The sequence below is a fragment of the Tubulanus polymorphus genome, chromosome 10 (genome assembly GCF_964204645.1).
Source record: "Tubulanus polymorphus chromosome 10, tnTubPoly1.2, whole genome shotgun sequence".
Classification (NCBI taxonomy): domain Eukaryota; kingdom Metazoa; phylum Nemertea; class Palaeonemertea; order Tubulaniformes; family Tubulanidae; genus Tubulanus; species Tubulanus polymorphus.
In genome coordinates, this window is record NC_134034.1 from 3,527,077 (window position 1) to 3,548,889 (window position 21,813).

A 21,813-nucleotide genomic window follows, 5' to 3' on the forward strand; every position below is an offset into this window, starting at 1 on the left:
CGACAGACAGTCTATAACCTACTGCAGTAAATTTAGATAAAAACCCACTATTTGAAAATTAAAAGAAATCTCAAATCGAGAATTCATTTATTGAAACAATCTATAGAATACGACGTTTCGATCTCACACTAGAGATCATCGTCAGGTGTGACTGAAGTATTTTCTATAGGCTTGTATATGAGAGACGCGCGCGAGTTTGATGTAAAACGATATTACATCATTAACGCCTCGCGCGCGTGTATCGAGTATCGATTTTTATTTTAAGTCAATTAATTTTCTGGTCCTCGACTCGAAGAGGAACCGCCGCACCGTCCATGATTTTCGCTGACGACGATGAATCGGACATTTCTGCTTCAGCCGCCGTCCAGACGCGTGCAGTCGGTTATCTACTACGGCTATAGTTTGTGGGTGTACATTCAATGGATCGTAGGAAGTATCGGTTGCGTGTTGACGATTGTTTTACTCATACGTCTGCGCCATGTATTAGAAGGACCCAGTTCGCAGTATCTACTATCGCTGGCCACGTCCGATTTGATATTTTTGAACACGATGTCGCTGAAATGGCTGGAGAAGATCAGCTACATTACCGGCGCGGCCTACGGGTTTTATGAATTTTACGCGACTTCGGAATTCGCTTGTAAATTTCTGATGGTATCCGTCAACATTTCTATCAAGCTTTCCACGTGGACGTTGTGTTTATTCGCCCTAGAACGGACGTGCGCGGTTTGCGCGCCTTTGAAAGTCGCGACCGTTTTCAACCGAGTGCGCCGACGGAATGTAATCGTGTGTCAGTGGTTCATTACAGTGGCGACAGAGGGCGCCATGTTCAACGAATTCGGCATTTACACTTACGTCGAAGATGGCCGACAAAACTGTATATTTTTGACTCATTTTCGATCCGAAGAAAATCGCAATTTCAGACTCGCCATTTCGGTGTACAAACGAATCACGACCGTCATCGCGCCGTACTTCATCAACATATCGTGTATAACGTTGATCGCCGCGAAGCTGTTCTCCAGACCGAATAGAGCGTCGTCGAAAAACGTGCGAAATATCTCTAAACAGGAAGCAACCTGTATCAAAAATCTGGTCGCGATAGTGTCTTTATATATAATCCTTTCGCTGCCAAATAATTGCGTGATTGCCATTTTAGACTCGAATCCGTCGCTGCTTATTTGGCCTCGTAAACCGTACATGCTTCAGTTGATCACGTTAACTACGGCGACGATTGAAACGTCGAATTACGCCCTGAATTTCTTTGTTTATACCATCAGTTTTAAGAGGTATCGAAGCGAATTGAGGGATTTACTTATGAAACTAACGAGGTTTACGTATCACGCCGATCCTTACTAGGTAGACGTCGCTTATCTCGCATCCCTTTTTAGGACCGATACTTTTTTTATTATTGAGATCGAGTGATAAATTAATTCATTTCGTGTGGTTTAGATTTTATAACCTGTCCTCCACGTCGTAGTGTAGCCATAGCTATTCGACTACGACAACATCAGGGTTCTACTACTGAATTGTGAGCATCTACATAATTTTTCAGACCAAGCAACAAGATCAGACACGTCAAATTTTAGAAGGTTTACTGTTCAATGATGAACTTAAAATATCTTGATTTAACTCAAACGTAAGCTCCATAATTGTGATTCTAAACGGTGATCGATATGTGAAAATTCTGAACTGTTGATGAGATTCATCTCACTTTATCAGATGGCATCGAACACATCATGGAATCATAATTATGGAGCTTATGTTTACGTTAAATTAAGATATCTTTTTGGCCGCATTCGGTATATAAGCAACAACTGTGGGTGATATCTATGAGCTAGTTTTACAATTTTATTGATTTATTCGTAGACAATTTACCTATTTTGCAAATAGTTGGGGTGGTTTACCAGTACGACAAACGGCGGGCGGGGTACATTAAAAATTTGGTTGTATAGTTTTAACATCGACTGGTGGGCGCACAAAAACGCTGTCGTCAGTGCCTTTTTCTGTTAAGGTTAGAGAAAAACTGCTTTCGAATGTACAGCAACCCTAATTCAAGGTCAGCTATCTTGTATATACAAAGCGAAATACAAATTTTCGAATTTATTATGAAATAAAGTACAATTTGAAAAAGTATCTCCACATGGTTCCTATTTCATGGAAATTATGAAAAATGAATTATTAGTAAAGTGTATTATATATGGTTAACACAGTCATCGCTCGTTATACCGCCATTATACCGCCAAATTCATTGATTTCCTGCACAATTCATTTCGTATCTATATTTCTGTAAATAATAGCTCTCGTTATACCACCTTTCAACCCCCGCCACAACGCCAACGAAATCCTAGAACAGTACTATCCGAACTCATAGAGAAAACATTCATTATACCGCCAACGATCTTTCGTCAACGACGTTTCCTGTTTTTTTTTTAATGTTAAGAATTCATGCATGTGGTTAGCAGTATCACACGCGGTACCATTTTTTCTATTATCTGAATGAAATAAGCTAAGACCATTTTTACCCTATCCTGAATTAAGATCGACTAATGTCGACTAATTCTGGATTTGGTTATTAGTCATGTTGAGTATACTATGTCGACTCTCATGGCCGCCACAATCGTTTTACTGCCACATTCTTCAGGCGCGGATCCAGAGAGGAGGTTTTAGGGGTCGTGACCCCTCCCCCTGCTCAGCTACCAAAATTTTTTTTATCGTTTTCTTGAAGGAATGTACTCAAGACAAAACGGGCAGAGAGTACTACATAATCGAGTACCTTATTATGTTATGTTCGGCCAAACAATATGCCGTATAGGCCCCTCATTAGAGATTTTAGTCGGTAGTTTAATTAACATTAACATTTTTATGAACCCCCTCCTGGAAAAAAATCCTGGATCTTTTAACTGTTATTTTAACGGCCCTGGGACTGGCGTTACAACGAGCTTTACTGTAGACCTAAGCTGTGTGTTGAGTCGAAGTCGTGCGGATGCTTGTAGTGTTGCTGAATGATTACTGCAAGGTTGACGGAAGTGAGTCTAAAATGGACTGATAAACTCCGCTCGCTCTAAGGTTAATTATCACGTCCGCGCAAATTGCAGACGAGCCAAAATAGCGCGTTCAAGATAACAGTAATCTTACGATAATTACACTAAATCGGCGCGAAGGGTCTTTCACCCTGTTGAATTGAAGGAATTAGCGCTGATTTATTTTTGTCACAAGCTGTACACGCGAGAATTGATCATTTGAATATAAAGGTGATATTTCAATATGAAAACTGTTGACGACAAGAGGAAAATAGGATTACTGCGGCAATCGGGGATTCCACGTATGGCAGGGGAGGATCCGCCAGGTGTCACTAGTGGTAACTCGGTTACCGCACTTCAATTTCTTCTACATTTCAAGTAAATTCGAATCAACCTTTCTCATTAGTAAAATCAATTTATAATAAAACTCTACGATACACTTATTAGTAGAACGTCAATCTTATATCTATTTGATGACTTAATTGACAACATTTCCATTTGGGAGCCTTGAAATCCAGTTCAAAGTTCATGGAAAATGAATTGATTTTCATTACGTATAACTGAGTGTATTGTTTGTAGCGTCGTCCGGTTTGTGCCGATACCCCATATCCAACGATACACATCTTTAGCCCTTCTGAGGACATAAACACGCGATATACTTACTATAGGTGCACGGCGTGGAGCTAAGAGCCTTAAGTAACATAAGAAGCTTGGAAGATTTTCTGACGCGTGGCCAGTCTTGTGCGATGGTCAGTCGAGCGTGATGACCAGATGTTTTGACCGGTTGGGTGCAGTATCCATCCAGTCAGGTGAAGTGAGTCAGGTGTGATTTCACATGTTTTCACCGCGAACCGTGGCGGTATACTCGATTTCTTTTTTATCTTAGTGACTTTTGACGTGGCTTCAAATGGCGCACCGCGCACAGGAAAAGTAATTACCGAAGGAAAAACACAACAGAATGCACACCGTCTAATGGTTTCTCTAATCAGCAATATATGGGGAGGGATTATCAAACGCTAACGGAACAATCACGTGGCCTTTCAGTGTTCGTTTCTGTAGCGGCTTTTCCACGCGACGACCTCAGATATGGAATACCGGCACCGCTACTGTGGCAATCGAAGATTCCACGTACATGGCAGGCGAGGATCCGCCAGGTTCGCCGCTTGTGGTAACTCGGTTACAGCGCTTCAATTTCTTCTCCCGGATCTTGCGGGGTGATTCGGATTCGGATTGATCGCGCTGTCCGATATCCGACTATCGTCGCAGGACACCACCGGCCAGAAAACTAACATATTCATCGGTAGACAATCCTACACCCACGGCAGAAGACCCGATGCGGGACAGAACAAAAACAAACAAAAAACGTTCCGTTAAGAAACGTTACAACCCGATAATACGATGCTTAAGACTAAGATCAACCGTTGAAGTATGAAATAGTCGGCGCATTGATAACAAATATGGACATCATAAATTTCGATAACTGATCTTATTCCCTAATGAAAATGGTACACGTGTATCTTAAAACATATTACACGTGTATTTCATTAAGTACAGACGTGTAAAATTGGCCCACTTAAACATTTATCCCCTAATGAAAATGGTACACGTATACAGAGCACTGCAAACCAGCCACCTTCAGTACAGGATGAACAAATTTCTAAACAAATATTTATTGTTAGGCATTAGTAAAGATCCAGGAATAGAGGCAGGGGCATGTCGAGAAAGGGTTATTTTCCGGGCTTCTGGGAGGAAATATTGCTTGAGGGGCATTTTGAGAAAGGCATTATTCCAGGGGTGGGAGGAAAAACATTGCTTGAATTTTAAATGTAAAGTTCAATCGGGATATATTAGGCTGACATTTAAGGAGCCGCGCATAGTTTCCCAACCAATCGAAGATGGATATTTTTATTAGTACATGTAAATAAACTGTCACGCGCGCTGAAAATGCACACTACACGTGACTTCGTCTTCAAATGATGACAACAACTCCGAAAATTATCGAATCCTATTTTCATCGAAATTAGCGTAATTCTAAGTAGCGAACGGAAACGAACTCGAGACACTTGAGACACTTTTAATTGATAATAAACTTCAAACACCAGACATTAGACATTTATTTAATCGGCATCATTTCAAAAAGTGTCCAGGACTTCGACATCATTGGAACATAATTGAAGGAGACATAATTGAAACTAAATTATAAACACTTGGTATTTCATCATCTAACTTTCTTTAAGTCCGCACAAAAGATTACCAGATATCAAACAGCAAACGTCTGAAGATGATTCCAGATTGCTTTTTATGATGGAGAGTTCGAAGCCTCATTATTATTTGGAAGTGGCTTAATAGGTGGGATGACGTCATGACGCCACGGTACGCCACGCGTCAGATTATCTCCATCTAGACGAATTGAGTCTGCAGCAAATTGTCCTCCTGTTGGTTTCTGGAATCGGACGCGAATCTTTACGCGTGGAACTGTATAGGCGTACGCAGTGATCTTCATAGTTTTCGTCATAGTATTTCCAGCAGTAGTTAGGAGTTGTTATCCCACCACGCAGTCAATGTGCCACATCGCTAACGTATCAAGTAAGTGATTTGTGTCAATATCTACTTCGGCAATCAGGTTTCTACTAGGTGCGCTAGTAGTAAGTCGAGAATGTTCAGTTTTGGAATAGATTTAGTTTTTTTACACTGCCCACTGAGTTTTCTAGGTAATAAGCTGCGCTAACATTGGCCACGAGTATTTACGTTTAACACGAAATATTAGGCTTTCGCGTGCAAAATGGAATCGAACGATGGTATGACATTATCTATCTGCTTATTTTGACATATTTACTTCATAATATTCATTTTTTTCTTAGAATTCCTTGTAAATTTCTTTTTTTAATTACTTTGTATCAACCGATACGACCGATGAATAGATACGTTCTTAAAAACTCGGGTACCTATGGTTCGATCTGTAATGAACGTAGATGACGAATTTGATGCCGTATTTCAAATGCAGCATTAATACGATCTTAGAAAAATGCCGACACGAACGTGCGTCATTGATAGACCAGACGCGTTAGAAATATCTAAAACTCGGTGAAAATTATTCAAATGATCCCGATTCACTACGTACGCTGTTGTGACCCACAATATCCATTAACTTCTGTGTTACGTCATTTTTGCGTTAAGTGAATAATTGGTTTTAAAGTGACGTTAAGACACTTAACGTTAGAACGAAAAATTGATTTTAGAGTGGCGCAAAATGGAGAAGAAAAACTGGTCTTAACATGGCGTTAAATGAAAAAATAACTAGTTTTAAAGTGGCGTTAAAATGAAAAGAACTGGTGTTTTAACGTGGCGTAAAATGGAAAGTTGATTATAACGTGGCGCTATGACGAGAAACAACTGGTTATAACGTGGCGTTTAAATGAAGCTGATTAAATAAAGCTGATTTTAACGTAGCGTTAAAATTTTAAAAAGTGGTTTCAACGTGGCGTTGAAATGGAAAAACAACTGGTTTTAACGTGGCGTTTAAATGGAAAAACAACTGGTTATAACGTGGTGTTAAGATGTGAAAAACAACTGCTTTTAACTAGTGTTGAAATGAAAAAAAAACTGGTTTAAACTAGAGTTGAAATGGAAAGTTGGTTATGATGTGGCGTCAAAAACGAAAAAGCCCGTATCAGCTACCATCTACACACGTGACAAAGATTGGATATTCTATTATGTTCCTGCGTCATTTCATTTTTTCCAATTCCAATAGACCTTCTGCGAACGACAATTTGCTCAATTTTGGAAGTACACGTATATACATTCTTCAGTTGGGTTATCCCTACTGTCTGTCACACCTGCTCTCCGTGCGACGTTTAGCCCAACGCACACGGCAAAACATTTGTTTCGCCGAAACAGAAAGCACGTTTTTCAGAAAACGTTTTCTGCTCGTGAAAAACGTTATTCAGTGCGGCGTTTTTTTTTTGTTTTGCCTCACCCGCACACGGCATAATAAAAAACATCGAAAACGTGTTTTCACGAGGAAAAACGTTTTTTCGGTGCCGTGTGCGTTAGGCTTTTTGGGCGTTACTTTCGTTAATAATCGGTTTATCTACATTTATTATGCATCAATTTGTTCAGTGAGGAATTCGCATTCAGAAATAAACAACGATTTTTGCTAAAGTTGTTTTTGTTTTCATTTATCAGCGATAGTTAAGTCAGCATACGCTCGCGTAATGATGAAAAATCCGCTCAGCGGACGCTCGGAAACGTTACAGTGACGTTATCACCTGCTCATTAGCATAACAAAATACAGTAGGTGGCGCCACGTGACGGGTTGCAAAAGCCGTTTTTTCAGCATTGCGTGCGCGTATGCTAGGTAAACAATCACCGAAAGATGAATACACAAACAAATTAATGCCAATTCATGATTTATTTCTGAATGCAAATATCTAACTGAACAAATTGATGCATAATATTCACAGATTAATTGATTATTAACGAAATTACGGACCAAAACGTCGCCCGGAGAGCAGGTGTGACTTACAATAAATACCCTGAGCTTCCCCGAAATCGACCCTTCTACAAAAAAGGTCACCGTTTTACGAATCAACAGTCGTTATATAATTTGTTTTCGTCATTTTCAGTATAAGATTGTGTAAGATGTCATCCGGAAATCAGACGATGACCGACTGGGTGTCGACATACATCGCCAGCGCTATTCAAGACTTCCCCAGGGCGCCGGCAAGCGAGTTCAGTCGCCAATTGTATTTGTACGCGTGCCCGATCGTTTTCGTGACGGGAATCGTCGGGAATTTCCTCTCGTTTTGTACTATGTGCACGAAACAGATGCGAAATCGAAGTTACAGCCTCTACCTGGCCGCGTTAGCAGTTTACGACACTACCGTTCTCCTGTTTTCGGCCGTCGTCTGGGTGAACGTCGTCGTCTATTACCACAAGGCGGCGCTAGTGTTCAAGATACAGTCTCGTCTGGCCTGCATGCTGGCCGAATACTCGTTCGACGTTCTGTACATTATGAGCTCGTGGACGATTGTCGCCGTGACATTCGATCGATTCGTCGTGATCGTCTTCCCGATCAAAGGTCGCCAGATGAGCTCGACTAAGATGGCCGCTGTACTGCTCACGGTCATCGCGATTATTGCCCTATCGGTCGGTAGCTTTCACCTAGTTGCTACGGAATACGACCCGCTATTCGGGTGCTACTATACCGGAGCGAATCGCGGTATCGCCTGGGTGCGCGGCGCTCTGATGGTTACGCATATTCCGTTCGTAACGATCGCCATTTTGAATTGCGTTATAGTTATAGTGATGCATCGTTCGATAAGATTAACTACGAACGATATGAAGTCGAAACGTATCCGCCGGGCCACCGTAACAGTCCTGGCCGTTTCGACTATGTTTCTATTCTGCGTGTTTCCGATGGGTTTGCTTTCCAGTTTGGTTGCTATCAACCCCAGCATGGCGCCGTCCTTCGGAACAGCCTTCGACATAGCTAGATTGATACTGAGCGTTAACAACTGCATCAATTTTTACGTTTATGTACTGACTGGGCAAGAGATTCGCTTGGCGGTTTTGGAACTATTGAAATACTGGTCACGATTGTTGGGTTGCTGTTGGCAACAGTCCCGAACGTCGAGGAGGAACTCACTGAATATTTACACCACGTCGACATCTTTTACAGCTAGCACCAGCCGGGTATCGACGTAGACGTTTGAATGGGGGTATACCGACTACCGCGGCAATTAAGGATTCCTCTCTAGTGGCAAGTGAAGATCCACCAGGTGTCACCAGTGTGCAATAGGACATCAACTACCGCGGCAATTTAGGTGTCTTCTCTTGTAGCAGGTGAGGATCCGCCAGGTGTCACTAGTGTGCAGTAGGACATCAACTACAGCGGCGATGGGATCCCACCTGTAACAAGGAAGGATCGACCAGGTGTCGCTAGTATTTAGTCGGTCTCCCACACCATTTATACTTCTCTATATTTCAATTCAAGACCCCAAACTTTTTCCTTGCGTATTTAAATGAATTATATATGAAATATACTAAATTAAAATATAAATTATTGAATAAATGAAAACCGGACCTTTTTCCAAACACAAAGTAGACAATTCAATTTCATTGCTTTGTGAATTCTGAAAATCAAACTAAAGGTGATTGAAAATGGACTAATTGTAACTAAAGCAAATTTGACTACAATCTAAATTAGTTTTTCGCTTGTCCCCAATTTAGTTCCTCAAATTCCTCGTACATTCCCGAAGTTGCCGGCATGTGCGTGTGCGTGTGCGTGTGCGTGTGTGTGTGTGTGTGTATGTACTACGATGTTGTGTGGGGTGTTTGACTTTGATCCACTAATTTTATGAGATGTAGAAATAAGCGCAAATTTCTAAACAAGTATCGATTGCAGAAATTGATACGCAGATCTAGAATTCACGAGTAGAGCTGGGGGTGTTGAGAAATTACGAGGCAGGGGCGGATTTAGACCGTGTCGACCGTGTGGCCCCCCACGGTCGGAGTTTTATAGTGCCTTTTCATTTTTTCTCTGTATCAAAATTTGCTGTTGTAACCACCTGAGATACACAATAGATATTTTTCCTAAATACATAACCCATGTTCCTTGACTAAATGCGTCTCAGAGATGCTCAGAAAGCTCTAAAATGATAGTAAAATTTCAAAGATTTTGCTGATATGCCTTTCCGCCCTAAATTTAGATATGCCCTTTTAATTGGTCGACGTGGCCACAACATGCCCCTGGATCCGCCCCTGCGAGAGGTATCCTTACTCCTTTGGAAATCACCTTTACCGCCTCGCAATTACTGACTCCTTAATTTTTGAACCCACGGAAGACCGGTATTCTGCTAGTTATAGGTATAGTAAGTATGCATGAACAGCGAAGCGAGTAGTGCTTTAACGGTTTAAATATTTTATTTGGCGCACGAGCTTAAGCTTCTCATTCATCACCTGATGAAGCTTAGGCCACACCAAAAATAAATCATGTTTCTCGGGTCGGGCAATTTTTGAAAAAAGTTATTTCACCCCAATTTTGAAAAAGGGTCGGTAGGCAATTATATTTCATTCTGAAAATGATTATTTGAAACGACGAAATATCGGGTCGGTCGGGCCCGAGAAACAGGGTTTTCTTTTGGTGTGGCCTTATGAACTATTTCACCGTAGCGAAAGCGCGTGCGTCAAAATGAAATACTAGTTACCAATTTAAGTACAACTCCTGTGTTTCTCCTACACCCAGTTATAACACGGCCCCTCTACGAAGTACAGTTTTTAATCACCTTTTCTTTTCATTGAATTATGGCAACATTTTTGGGGGACATCTTTTTCATTCTGTGAACGATTTTTGTCTTGAAGCTACGCAGTAACCTAACTGTGTTCTCGTGTCACCTCCTGCGAACGGCAGACGTCCTGTCGCGCAAGAAAGACCCGGATGCACCGGGCGGCTGTAAACGACGTCGATTTATTTTCGTCTGAATTTGATTCGAAAATAGAAATGTTTAGAAATAATTTACGCGTTGTAATCGATTTGTTCCGGTTGCCGTCGCGAGTGGTGACGACAATTCGATATGCAATCGGAGAAAACATAACCGATTAATCATCCGCAGACGACTACGTGAAAGCCAGGTTTTATGCAGGTGATATTTTAACGCGTGGAACGCACTACAGATGCATTAAAAAACACGGACGAAGTTTTGTCGTCAGTGCGATGATTAAAGATCGACTTTCAAACGACTCGAATTAAACGGGATATTCCGCACTAATTCAGAAGGCAAACCCATTGTTCCATTGATGAATAGGACAAATTCTTGGTTTTCAATGACTGCGTGAATCGTATCAGATTCCAAAGTAGTCTATATCCTGGAGCAAAACACGAGATTCGAGGTTTAGTAAGAATCTAAGCTACGCATTTAAGTGGTTCGCCCCGCATGCCTAACCTAACGTTAGAAATAAACAAACTTCTATAGATTAGAGGTGTCCCGATGCCAGGTATACCAGTATAACGGAACCGAATTTCACAAGGAGTCCGCCACCGTACCAATCCAGGAAAAACAGTTCCAAGAGATCCTCGATTTTATTATCGATTTGTCTCTCAGTGCCCACAGGACAACGTTTCATACATACGTGTATAACAGTTAACCATCATCTCTTCTATTTGTGTAACAAAAACAGCTTTATTGGGAGCCCTGCTGTTGATTTAAGGTACTATTTTTGACACTGCGCGTCTCGGGACCTATAGTGTCCTCTCATTCCGTGTAACTCATCAAACAACTTTACAGTTTTCCTACTTTAAATTTCAGTTATTAATCACCTTTTTTCTATTTTCGTAGAACTATGGCAACATTTTTGTTTTCTCATTCTGTGTACTTTTTTGTCTCGAAGCTACTCAATAACCTAAGTGTGAAAGAGATTTTGTTAGCGTACTGTCTTCTGCCCTGCATTGATGGGACGCTTTTTCCTCTTCCCTGAAATCCACTTGTGATGCATGTTTTATCGTAATCGCTGGTTGTTTGATGTATTTTGACAACTTTTGCAATATTTCAACCATGCGAATGACCGGTTTTCGGAAAGGTTAAAATCTATATTTCTCTAACTTTCAACAATGCGCTATAGAAAACTGTCGCCGATTTTTGCCCCTGGCGTAAATTTTGGGTAATAGTCAATAATTTCAATAGTTATAATAAGCTCCTCTATTATTAGTTAGCTTTGGAGTTCGTTATTTTGCAAGATAATTTCCAAAAAGATACATCAGCATCTGTGCTCATCAATGCCCCTTTCTAGTAAACAATTAGATGGTATATCTTGCTTAAAAAGAATACGTCAAATACGCTCCTTGTAGTTTTTCATCTTGCTTTGGGTTTTTCGTCGTCTAGTCGGTGTTGTTTATCTTTGTATCTGGAACGCGAGTGAACGGTACGACTTTAGAACGACCGAAAATAATTCTATTTCGAAAGAGATCAAGATATAAAACCGTCTGTAGGCCTGAGCCTACTGTATTTCAATTTATTTCAATGTGTGAAAGTGTTAGCTTGCGCGCGTGCGCGTTAGGCACGCCATAGTCTCAAGTTAATGTGTCGAAAAAAAAACGTTATATTTTTGCTGTCGTATTTTCATGATCAATAAAGTGTCATTCTGTCTTGACAAAAAGTGCGAGCCTTTTCGTTTGAAACTTTAACTCGTTACTCGGGGTGATGGAAGTCAACGATTAGATTAAAGGAATACACCCAGCTGCGACAGAGCCGCGGGCATCGGCCCTTATATCCGCTACCGAATACCTTTAACAAAGCTATTTTCGGTCCTATTCGCGAAGGAGGTTACAGGTGGAGACATGGAAATTGATACAAAAACAAAGGTGACGAGCAGTAACATGACAGTGAGACAAACAACAATTAACGCATTAGACACAGACACACTGTCTCAAGAAACAAAGAGCTAATATAGCTGCAAAGCAACGATAACGGGTTTTCTGCACAGTCTTAGAATCCTGTTCAACGGTGGATTTCGACAAAGCAAAACAAAGAGCTATTACACGTAGAAATTTAAACATAAAAGGAATTTTAAATATAGATGAAATGTATACAACAATTATGATGGACATTTAGTGATGTTAGATACCTCCAGGGAGTCTAATATAATTGGAAATTCCAACACAACTGTGGCAATCGAGGACTCTACCTGTAGTAAGCAAACATCATACTTGTTTTACCGTTCAAATGCCTTAGGGGAGCGTCCAAAAATTACGTACCTCTAATTTGGGGGAGGGGGGTTACTGAATTTTGGTACAAAGTGGTACATGGGGGAGGGGGTCAGCAAAAAAGGTACGTACTTTGAGGGAGGGGTATTTATCAATCTTGATACGTTCTTTATGCACCAAACTCAAATGAAAATAGCCGATACCACTGGGTCTAGTTCCACAGTTCTGAGTTAAGATTTGACCCTGGGTTAAAACATTGAAAATGAACTAACTTTAACTCAGAGTTAACTCTAACTCACAACTGTGGAACTGGGTCCTGGTGTTTTATCGCGGCTTTTAGTGACTTGTTCAAGTGACTTGTAGTAGACTTCAACTAGGAATTCCCCATACGGGTACGCATCGATCTTTCACGCACTTGTTGGCATCAGGTATTTATATTTTTCATATTTTGTTTTGAGTTGTGTTCTTTGCATCAATATAATTGGGGGGGGGGTCATGGGTACCATGGTACGTAACTATGAGGGGGGTCAACGAATTTGGTACAAAGGTGGTACAAGGGGAGGGGGAGGTTTTGAGGTACGTAATGTCTGGACGCTCCCTAGTAGAAAAAATGTATTTCAAAGTCGATTCAAAAGAACTGATTTAACAACGATAGATTTAGATTTAGGTCTAAATTCGTTTAAAACTCGTGGTGTTTGGAGGAAAACAAGTATTTACATAATTACATAAAACAGAAAAAACAAAAGCATCTTAAAACGTATTTTAATCAATTTAGCTTTTTCTTGTTTGGATTTTGTTAATCGAAGTACCGATACAGTATAATAGAGTTTTATTCAACTCAGTACTTAAGCCTACATGTATCACAGTCCAGTCTCCGTCACGAGAACCTGGATCCGAGGCCAAAGACCCTTGGCTGCAAGAAGACCAATAGGTATTCAAACTTATATCTAAATTTAGGGCGGAAAGGCATATCAGCAAAATCTTTGAAATTTTACTATCATTTTAGAGCTTTCTGAGCATCTCTGAGACGCATTTAGTCAAGGAACATGGGTTATGTATTTAGGAAAAATATCTATTGTGTATCTCAGGTGGTTACAACGGCAAATTTTGATACAGAGAAAAAATAAAAAGGCACTATAAAAAGATTTCTTTTATTGACTGCCAAATGCTTGTCACCCCATCTCGATAGCGAGGTAACTGATGTTGTGGTTCCCTATAATTTGTGTGTGAATGCGTGATTTAAATTATACATTATAACTCAATACTGAATGTCTGAAATGCTATTAAAACGGTTGTCAAGAAAAAAAGAGATTCGATAGACTGCGAATTGTTGTGTTAAGCAAACAAAGGCTCCCGTATCAATGTTTGTCCGTTTAGTTAGAAACAACAAGCCTGGAGTCATTTATTAAATACTACGGTTATAAGGACCGAAGGGCCTCAAGGATTAATCAAATTTCAATGTACAATGTCGTCGTGGTTCAAGTGGTGGTAGGGGCGGCAGCGGTGGCGGTGGCAGCGGTGGTGGTTGGGATGATGGCAGCGGTGGTGGTGGGGTTGATGGTGATGGTTGCAGTGGTGGCAGTGGCGACGGCGGTCGTGGTCGTGTGGTTGCAGCGGCGGTTTTGGTAGATGCAGGAGTGGTGGTGGGGCAGCTGCGGTGGTGGTGGTGGTGGTGGTGGTTGCAGTGGTGGCAGTGGCGACGGCGGTGACGGTGGTTGTGAAGGCAGCGGTGGTTGTGGTGGTGGCGGCAGCGGTGGTGGTGGTCGTGGCAGCTATGATGGCGGTGGGGGCGGTGGCTTCGGTGGTGCTAAAGTCGTGTAAAGGTCCGATGCTACTGTTTAGGTTTGATACGTCACACGTTACAACAGCATGTCCCTCGACCAACCCTATTTCTATTTGATCTGGGCCCTTACCGTTAACGAAAAACCAATATATAATTTACAATACATGTTTAGTCCTTCTGGGCATTGTGGATAGCGTTTTCATGATTAGGTTTTCAAGTTTTCTAACTACGCCAAATCACGAATAACGCTTTCAATGATGGCGGAGTAGAATTTATTGTTTATCGCTAACGCGGCGGACAAGCTTAGGTGCGATCGATTAAGAGATCTTGCCCAAACCAGCCGATAATTCAATCAGGCGGATGACGCGTGGGTATAATCATTCGAACATTTCTACGGTTTCTGATTAATCCTCGTCAAACAATACGCGCTCTAGATGACAGGTTTCTTATCGGTATCGCTTTCAAATTTAATATACCGATATCATAACGCGGCTCGGGTCATTTCTTCACAACAAACCTAAATTTCGAACTGAGTCTTTGAATGTGACGGTTTTCATTACGAGCGCTTGGCCCGTAGCGCGACTGATTTTACGATTTGTCCGTTCTCGTTAGAATACGGGACTTATTGATACCACGCCTTTTCGAAACGGCGCTCGGAGGTCAAGACGTTGCTTCGTAACGGCAAATATATACACGCGCAGTTAAAGGCTTGTTATGCTGGGCCCGGTTTTAGAGACTGGTATTAACTTTAAACCCGTGGGCTAACTCAATTCATTTTCAATTAAGGTAACCGTCGGGTTAAAAGTAATACCACTCTGTAAAACTGACCCCTGGAGTTCAATGCCCGGATATTATTCCAGGAAATTTCGGAAAAAGGAAGCCCGATAGATTCATTTCAGAGGCATCCTAAAACACAACCATGCAGTTTCAAAAACTACAGAAGGTCAATTTTTAAAATGTGAAAGTTTCAAAGAACCTGACTTTTTTGAAACAACGTTTTTTTACATTTTGCGCCAAATAGGGAAAAACCGGCTATCCCAAATCATTCTTCCTAGAATTTCGAATGTTAAACTCTGGGCTTACTAAAAGAATACGTAGTATTTGACATCGTACCCCGGCAGGGATTCGAACCTGATGGCATTGAGATACGGTACGAAACCCTGCCACACTAAACTGAGTGCGCAGCTTAGATGACGTCATTATAAGGCAATCAGATATCCCGTTTCATTTCATCCCGGGTTTTCCCATTTATAGTTCTCCCGTGAAATTCTCCGCAGTGATTATACAAAATGCAATCTGATTGGTGCCGCAAGTTTTCGTGCGGCAATGCTGCGCATGTACCTGCGCACTCGGTCTAGTGTGGCTGGGGTTCGTGCCTTGGCCGAGTGTAGCGATGCCATCAGGTTCGAATCCCTGCCGAGGGAGGATGAGTATTTGAGAGCATTGAATCCTATGTGAGAACCCTCGTTTCTCAAACGAAGACATGAAAAACATTTCAAGGCACAGCGCGCTATGAAGAGGTTGGCCCAGAATATTTTCCTGACACTTTTAGGGGGAGCGCGTAACCCGGTCCTAAATCCGCCCCGATTTAACACTATTGATGGTCGTATTTGCTGATTGTTCGCGTTGGCCCAACTAGATAGTCGTCTAGTCGTTTCTTTCTTAGCTTCAGCTGAAGCCCACCACGTGTCGCTGATGGTCGACTGAAGCGCGCGACGGTGTCTCGCTTTCACCATCAGTTAGAGTCCGCGGGTTGCAGCCTGATCTATGGTATCACTCATCGCCAGGTGACGAAACAATCTAACAAACACAGGTGCGTAAATGATTATACTCTTCATCTTAATATTGTGTATCGCCATCGCGAAAGGGTTTCTGAAAGCTCCACAGGACCGAATCTGAGGACCTGAATGTTTTAGCGCAAATTATCGAGAAAAAGTCATCCTGACATTCCCCATTAGACTGGAAGATATACCCCTTCTCCAGAATTGTGTCTTTCTTTTACGGAAAGTGCTCGTTTCCAATTTTTGTCCACGAAATCCCGTGCTTTTTTACTTAAAGCGCCTTTGATTAGATAAACAGGGCGAGATATTTCGGGTCTCTCGAAGTCTCTTAATTGGAGCCTTTCCGGGGGTTTTCGCCGATTTCAAGCTTATTTCGTTCAATATGTTGGAATCCATATCGAGGATTCAACACTTGCGATGTCACGTCTCAGGTTTACCAGTAAAACTCGGTTTTTAACACGCCTCTAAAACTAAAAACATCATTCGATATAAGAAATATTTGATGAAATTTCCGCGTGCAATTTTCTGTTGTGACAAAATTGTCCGTTTTAGACGAGTTTTGTGGACAAAATGTTCGTGAGCCAGGAATTATTTTTAACTTGAACCCCTCAAGGAGGGATTTTCTCACCGACACTTTTTATCATCTATATAAACGATTTTCCCTCGGAAACAATAAAAAAATTTTCCAGTTTCTAGACGCCATTTTGAGGCGGTCCCTCGAGGTCCCCATTGTTGCGATAATTTGCGCTCATCGTTAGGATATAAGTTTAGATTGAATATCAAATAGCTCTGTAGTCCCTTGCTCGATGAACTTAATCGATACACCATTTTAAAGGAAATGAAATGAAGATATTTGCCGGTGATTCTTGGATATTTTTAACGCAACGATTAAGCGCAGTGACAATGTGAAACCAAGGACCGCATATTTCAACCGCGCGTCAAAAAATTGCGATTTTTATAGATTTTGAAATATCTCAGTGGTTATTAAAGCTAGATTTCCCATTTTTACTGAGGCTATAGTCAAGAGCGTTATTTGCAGTTTGGGCCTACGTTAAAAATTTTAGATATCTCTCCAGACTACTGATCTGTAATCGATAGCATTTAAGATTTCAAAGGGGTCACCCACTACGCACCGCTATTTCACTGAACATTGAGATTTGGGAAAAGAAAATGCCAAAAATACAATTTCATGCTGGTTTAATTATCAATATTAATTCTTAAGGTTATACGTTACCTTTACTTTCGTATGGTTGAAAATGGACTTAGAGGAGTACGAGTTTTGAAGCGTCGGGAAATTAAAGGATTTCTTGAAACAAAGGAGACTTTCTGTGCTGATTGCAAAGGTGACCTAGTTGAGAGCCTATCTTTGCGTTTGAATAGAATGTACCGATCATGGTTGGAGACTATCGAACAAAATCAAGGTTTTGATATGTTTTTGAATATGTGGCTCAGTTGAATGCTGCAAAAAGGACGTTGACCCTCTAAAACAGAATATTAAATGGGGGACAGATATGATATTCATGATATTGGAATTTGATATCAGTAAGGTTTTCTGTCATGTTTTCTAGCAAGAAGGTCGATATTCAGTAAATTCGTCGTTTGATCCAATAATGAGGGATTACGATATAGACTTATGTTTTAAACACGTCATAAGCGTTTAAATTGATGGCCACCGTTTAACCATGGGCTCCAAAACGTTTTAGAGTCCACGATTTCACCGAACACAAAATCGGCGCCAGTCTGGACGGACTGCATACGACAATTCACAAACTGCGCCGTTCAAACTTCAATAGCGGGAAAAACCGGATCCCGAAAGCAAGCTTTAACGAATGCTCCCGCCAAATATTGTACAGACAAGATAGGGAGTATAATCTCAAAATATTCCCATGGAATATGTGAAGAAATTAATTGTCATTTAAAGATTTTTATGTCACAAATCTCAACGTTCAGTGAAGGCGTTGCGCAGTGGGAGACCCCTTTGGCGCGTAATCTCAAACTCTAGCGGTTATACATCAGTCGTTAGGAAAGATACCTAAAAAAAATCGAGGTAGGCTAAAACTGCAAATAATGCTCTTTAATATCAGTAAAGATGGGAAATCTAGCTTTAATAACCACTTAGATATTTCAAAATTAATAAAAAATCACGCAGTAAAGGACGAGCGGTTGAAATATGCGGTCCTTGGTTTCACATCGTCACTGCTCTTAATTGTTGCGGTCAAAAAAATCCAAGAATCACCGGCAAATATCTGCATTTCATTTCCTTTGAAATGGTGTATTAATCAACTTAATCAAGCAAGGGACTGAAGAGTTGTTTGATATTCAATCAAAAACTTATTTTACGTGTGCGTTGGGCTTTAAAAATGAGCGTAAATTATCGCAACAGTGGGGACCTCGTTATTATGGTTTTGTCGCCCGCAACAATTCATTTTTTGGTTTCTTGTTTGGTTTCGCCTGGAGTGAGTGGTTTCATGTTTGGTTTCGCGCCGAAAACCCGATCTCAGTACGGCTCGGAGCTGGCCGCGTATTTAGTGTAGTGTGTATTTTACTACGGGGTTGTAAATACGCGGCTAGCTAAGCGCCGAATCTGCGTTCACACTACAGAAAATAAGCGGCCAGCTCAGTGCCGTACTGAGATCGGGTTTTCGGCGCGGAATCGCTTTCCGCGCTTAATAAGCCGCGTATTTCAGTACGGAACCGAATAAGCCGCGAATAGGCCTCGAATAATTTCCAAGTGTGAACGCTTAGTACCGTACTGAAATCCTGGTGTGAACGCAGCTTTAATAAGAAATTCACTGTTACCCGCGGGGTTTAATTACGTGTCGCAATTGATAATAGGTTAGCACCGCGAGCAACACCTGATTCACGTAGTTAATCAGAAGTGATAGGGCGTGTTTGACCACGACAGTTTTGTGATTTCACTCGCAACATTCTAAATGTATTGATTTCCGTGCGACGTGTGATTACGTACAATCAGAAATTAATTTAGGTGATCGGATTCAGAAGTAAAATTTCCCAGAACTGCGTCATATCTCTCACGGGAACTCCGTTAATTTATTTCGGAGCAGCCAAGGTTCGAACCCTTGTTTCGGGACGAAAATGCTTGAATTGCCGGGGCCCCAGTTTTAACTTAAACCAAAAACTTAATTTTTCATATGAAGATCCGACATGCCAGTTCTCCCACCAGATGGCGGCACTAAATTTCCTAACATTGATTAAAAACGGTACTCGATCAGAATCAGCTTAGCTGAGTTTTACCTTCCTAAATCTTTGACGTAAATCGGAAGTAGGATTTCGCTTCGTACGACCATTACAGTTATAGACAATACTGTCCTACTGCACACTAGCGCACCTGGTGGGCCCTCACATACCACAGTAGCGTTGCCGAGTGCCCGTTGAGTAAAATGCCTTGCAAAGATTTCAAAACAAGATGCCGCAAAAGTAATCAGGACCCGGCTCCACGCAGCTGTGAGTTTGGAGTTAGAGTCAGTTCATTTTCGATGAATTAACTCATTAAACAAATCTTAACTCTGAACCGTGGAACCGAATCCAAACGTATATAAGAGTTGATGTTCGCGATGAGGGGGAAACTAGGGAGAACTAAGGGAGCAATGTCGTCGAAGAAGGCTTAATGAATGTTGTTCAAATTATTTTCTATTAAAACAGTATGAACGAATCAAATATAATGGTTGCCAAAACGTTTCTATGTTCGGTACTACTGTTACTGGTCATTACGTTACCGAGTGACTGTACGCCAGAAGGTATGGGCCTGTGTGAAACATTACAGACCGACATGGTGATTCCAAAAGAGAAAACCTACGAATACAACGGCAGAACGATAAGACTGATGTGCATGGGAAAAGTGAGAGTTAATAAATGTGAAGGGCTGTGCGTATCGCAAGTATGGCCCAGTGTAAAGCATTATCCAGGCTTCAAGAAGGTAGGATTTCAGATGGTTCCGCGATTTGTTCGAGTTTCATTTGACTCTGGATCCAATTCTATAGTTTTAAGGGTTTCATATGGATTTGATTTTTTTCTGGATCCAGGTCCACAGTGGTATGGGATTCATTTTCAACTTCGGGCCCAGTTGGTTTAGTTTAACTCTTGGTTGAGTTCCGCAGTTCTGCGAGTTTGATTTTTCTCCAAACCCAGTCGCCACAGTTGTGTGGGTTTAGTACGACTTGTTCCAGTACCAGAGTTGTGTGGATTTGATTGTACCCGGGATCCAGTTCCACAGTTGTGTAATAATAATAATCATGGTAATGATAATGATAATAATATATTTTCTCATAAAGCGCATAAAATCTTAACTACCGCGCTTCACATTCTAAAACTACATTATAAAAGTACAAGTTAAAAAAACACTCATATAAAAAGAAAAGTTTCAATCTGGATTTGAGGGCTGAGACGGGATGGAGACTCTATTATGCTACGAGGTAGACCATTCCAAAGATTAGGAGCTGAATATTGAAATGACCTCTTTCCAATAACCTTTTTGGCATAGGTTGAACTGAAATTGGGGAATCATTGCCAGAACGAAGTGTACAAGGTGGAACATGGGTATGTGGGTTCAGCCTGGCTCTGGGTCCTTTTCCACAGGTTATAATTTGTTTAATTGGATTAGTTTGTCAATAAAATTGAACATGACTTTAAAAAAAACGTAAGTTGGGAAACTGTAGATTTATTTTGTTCGTTTGTTTTGCAGGATTGCCGATGTTGTCGAGAAGGTCGCCTGAAGTCACGTATGATAACGCTCGACGAATGTTACAACGGAAGTAAACAGGTGCCCGGACAAACCGTCACATTCTTCATACAGGAACCGATCGAATGCGCATGTCTGAGTTGTACGGTATGATCACACGTGACTAATAATGAATTTGTCCACGAACGTAGAACTAAATGGAAGCTATATTGATTTTTCGATGAATAAATCTATACACACGCAGTTTTGTCCGTTAATTCGTCTTGAGAGTTTTTCTTTGACGCTATCCAAAACGATCTGAACTTTTTTCACCTTCAACCAACTAGGGTGATCATGTTTAAAGTTGATTTCCCCTTCGCCCATTGACCGCCAAGGCATCGGTTTCTCGTTCGCGAGAGGCGTGAGTGTCCGGAGACCAACCTAAAAATTACCGAACTATTCAAGTTATTTCTTTCTGGGTCGTATCATTTCCCATTACCTTCACTCCAGGAACACAATTGCGTATTGCAAACCGAATTTGGATATTGTGCATTCATTGAATATTCTTCTCAACTCCACCTTAGCTTAGGTACTTAGCAGGAATATGTAGAAATCCGTCTAGTCAGTCCGTGCATTTGACCGCGCATCGTACTAGATTAACCCTGAAAATCATATTATCAAAAATCTCATGTCCGAAAAAGTACGTAATTTACAAAGACGTGTAGAATTTGAAATGAATTGTTTTCAAAGCCTTCTTTTGCAATACGATCTTTTATTGACGTATTTTTTTCTCTGTAAATTCTTGGCGTACTCTTTCTTTCTTGGGCGCTAACGCTCAGCGGGCTTTGTTCGAA

The 21,813-nt window shown here is 41.1% G+C and overlaps 3 protein-coding genes across 3 annotated transcripts; all 3 read left to right on the forward strand.

The window, feature by feature from the left end:
* Positions 1–333: 333 nt before the first annotated feature.
* Positions 334–1,353, forward strand: LOC141912239 (C-C chemokine receptor type 1-like). Its single transcript, XM_074803461.1, has one exon. The coding sequence runs from the start codon at positions 334–336 to the stop codon at positions 1,351–1,353; it is 1,020 nt and encodes a 339-aa protein (XP_074659562.1).
* A 6,305-nt stretch (positions 1,354–7,658) lies between these two features.
* Positions 7,659–8,723, forward strand: LOC141912240 (uncharacterized). The gene has a single exon (XM_074803462.1). The coding sequence runs from the start codon at positions 7,659–7,661 to the stop codon at positions 8,721–8,723; it is 1,065 nt and encodes a 354-aa protein (XP_074659563.1).
* A 7,534-nt stretch (positions 8,724–16,257) lies between these two features.
* Positions 16,258–21,209, forward strand: LOC141912356 (partner of bursicon-like). Its single transcript, XM_074803608.1, has 3 exons — positions 16,258–16,313; positions 19,945–20,218; positions 20,984–21,209. The coding sequence occupies exons 2-3, from the start codon at positions 19,946–19,948 to the stop codon at positions 21,131–21,133; spliced, it is 423 nt and encodes a 140-aa protein (XP_074659709.1). The 5' UTR covers positions 16,258–16,313; position 19,945; the 3' UTR covers positions 21,134–21,209.
* The last annotated feature ends 604 nt before the right edge of the window (positions 21,210–21,813 follow it).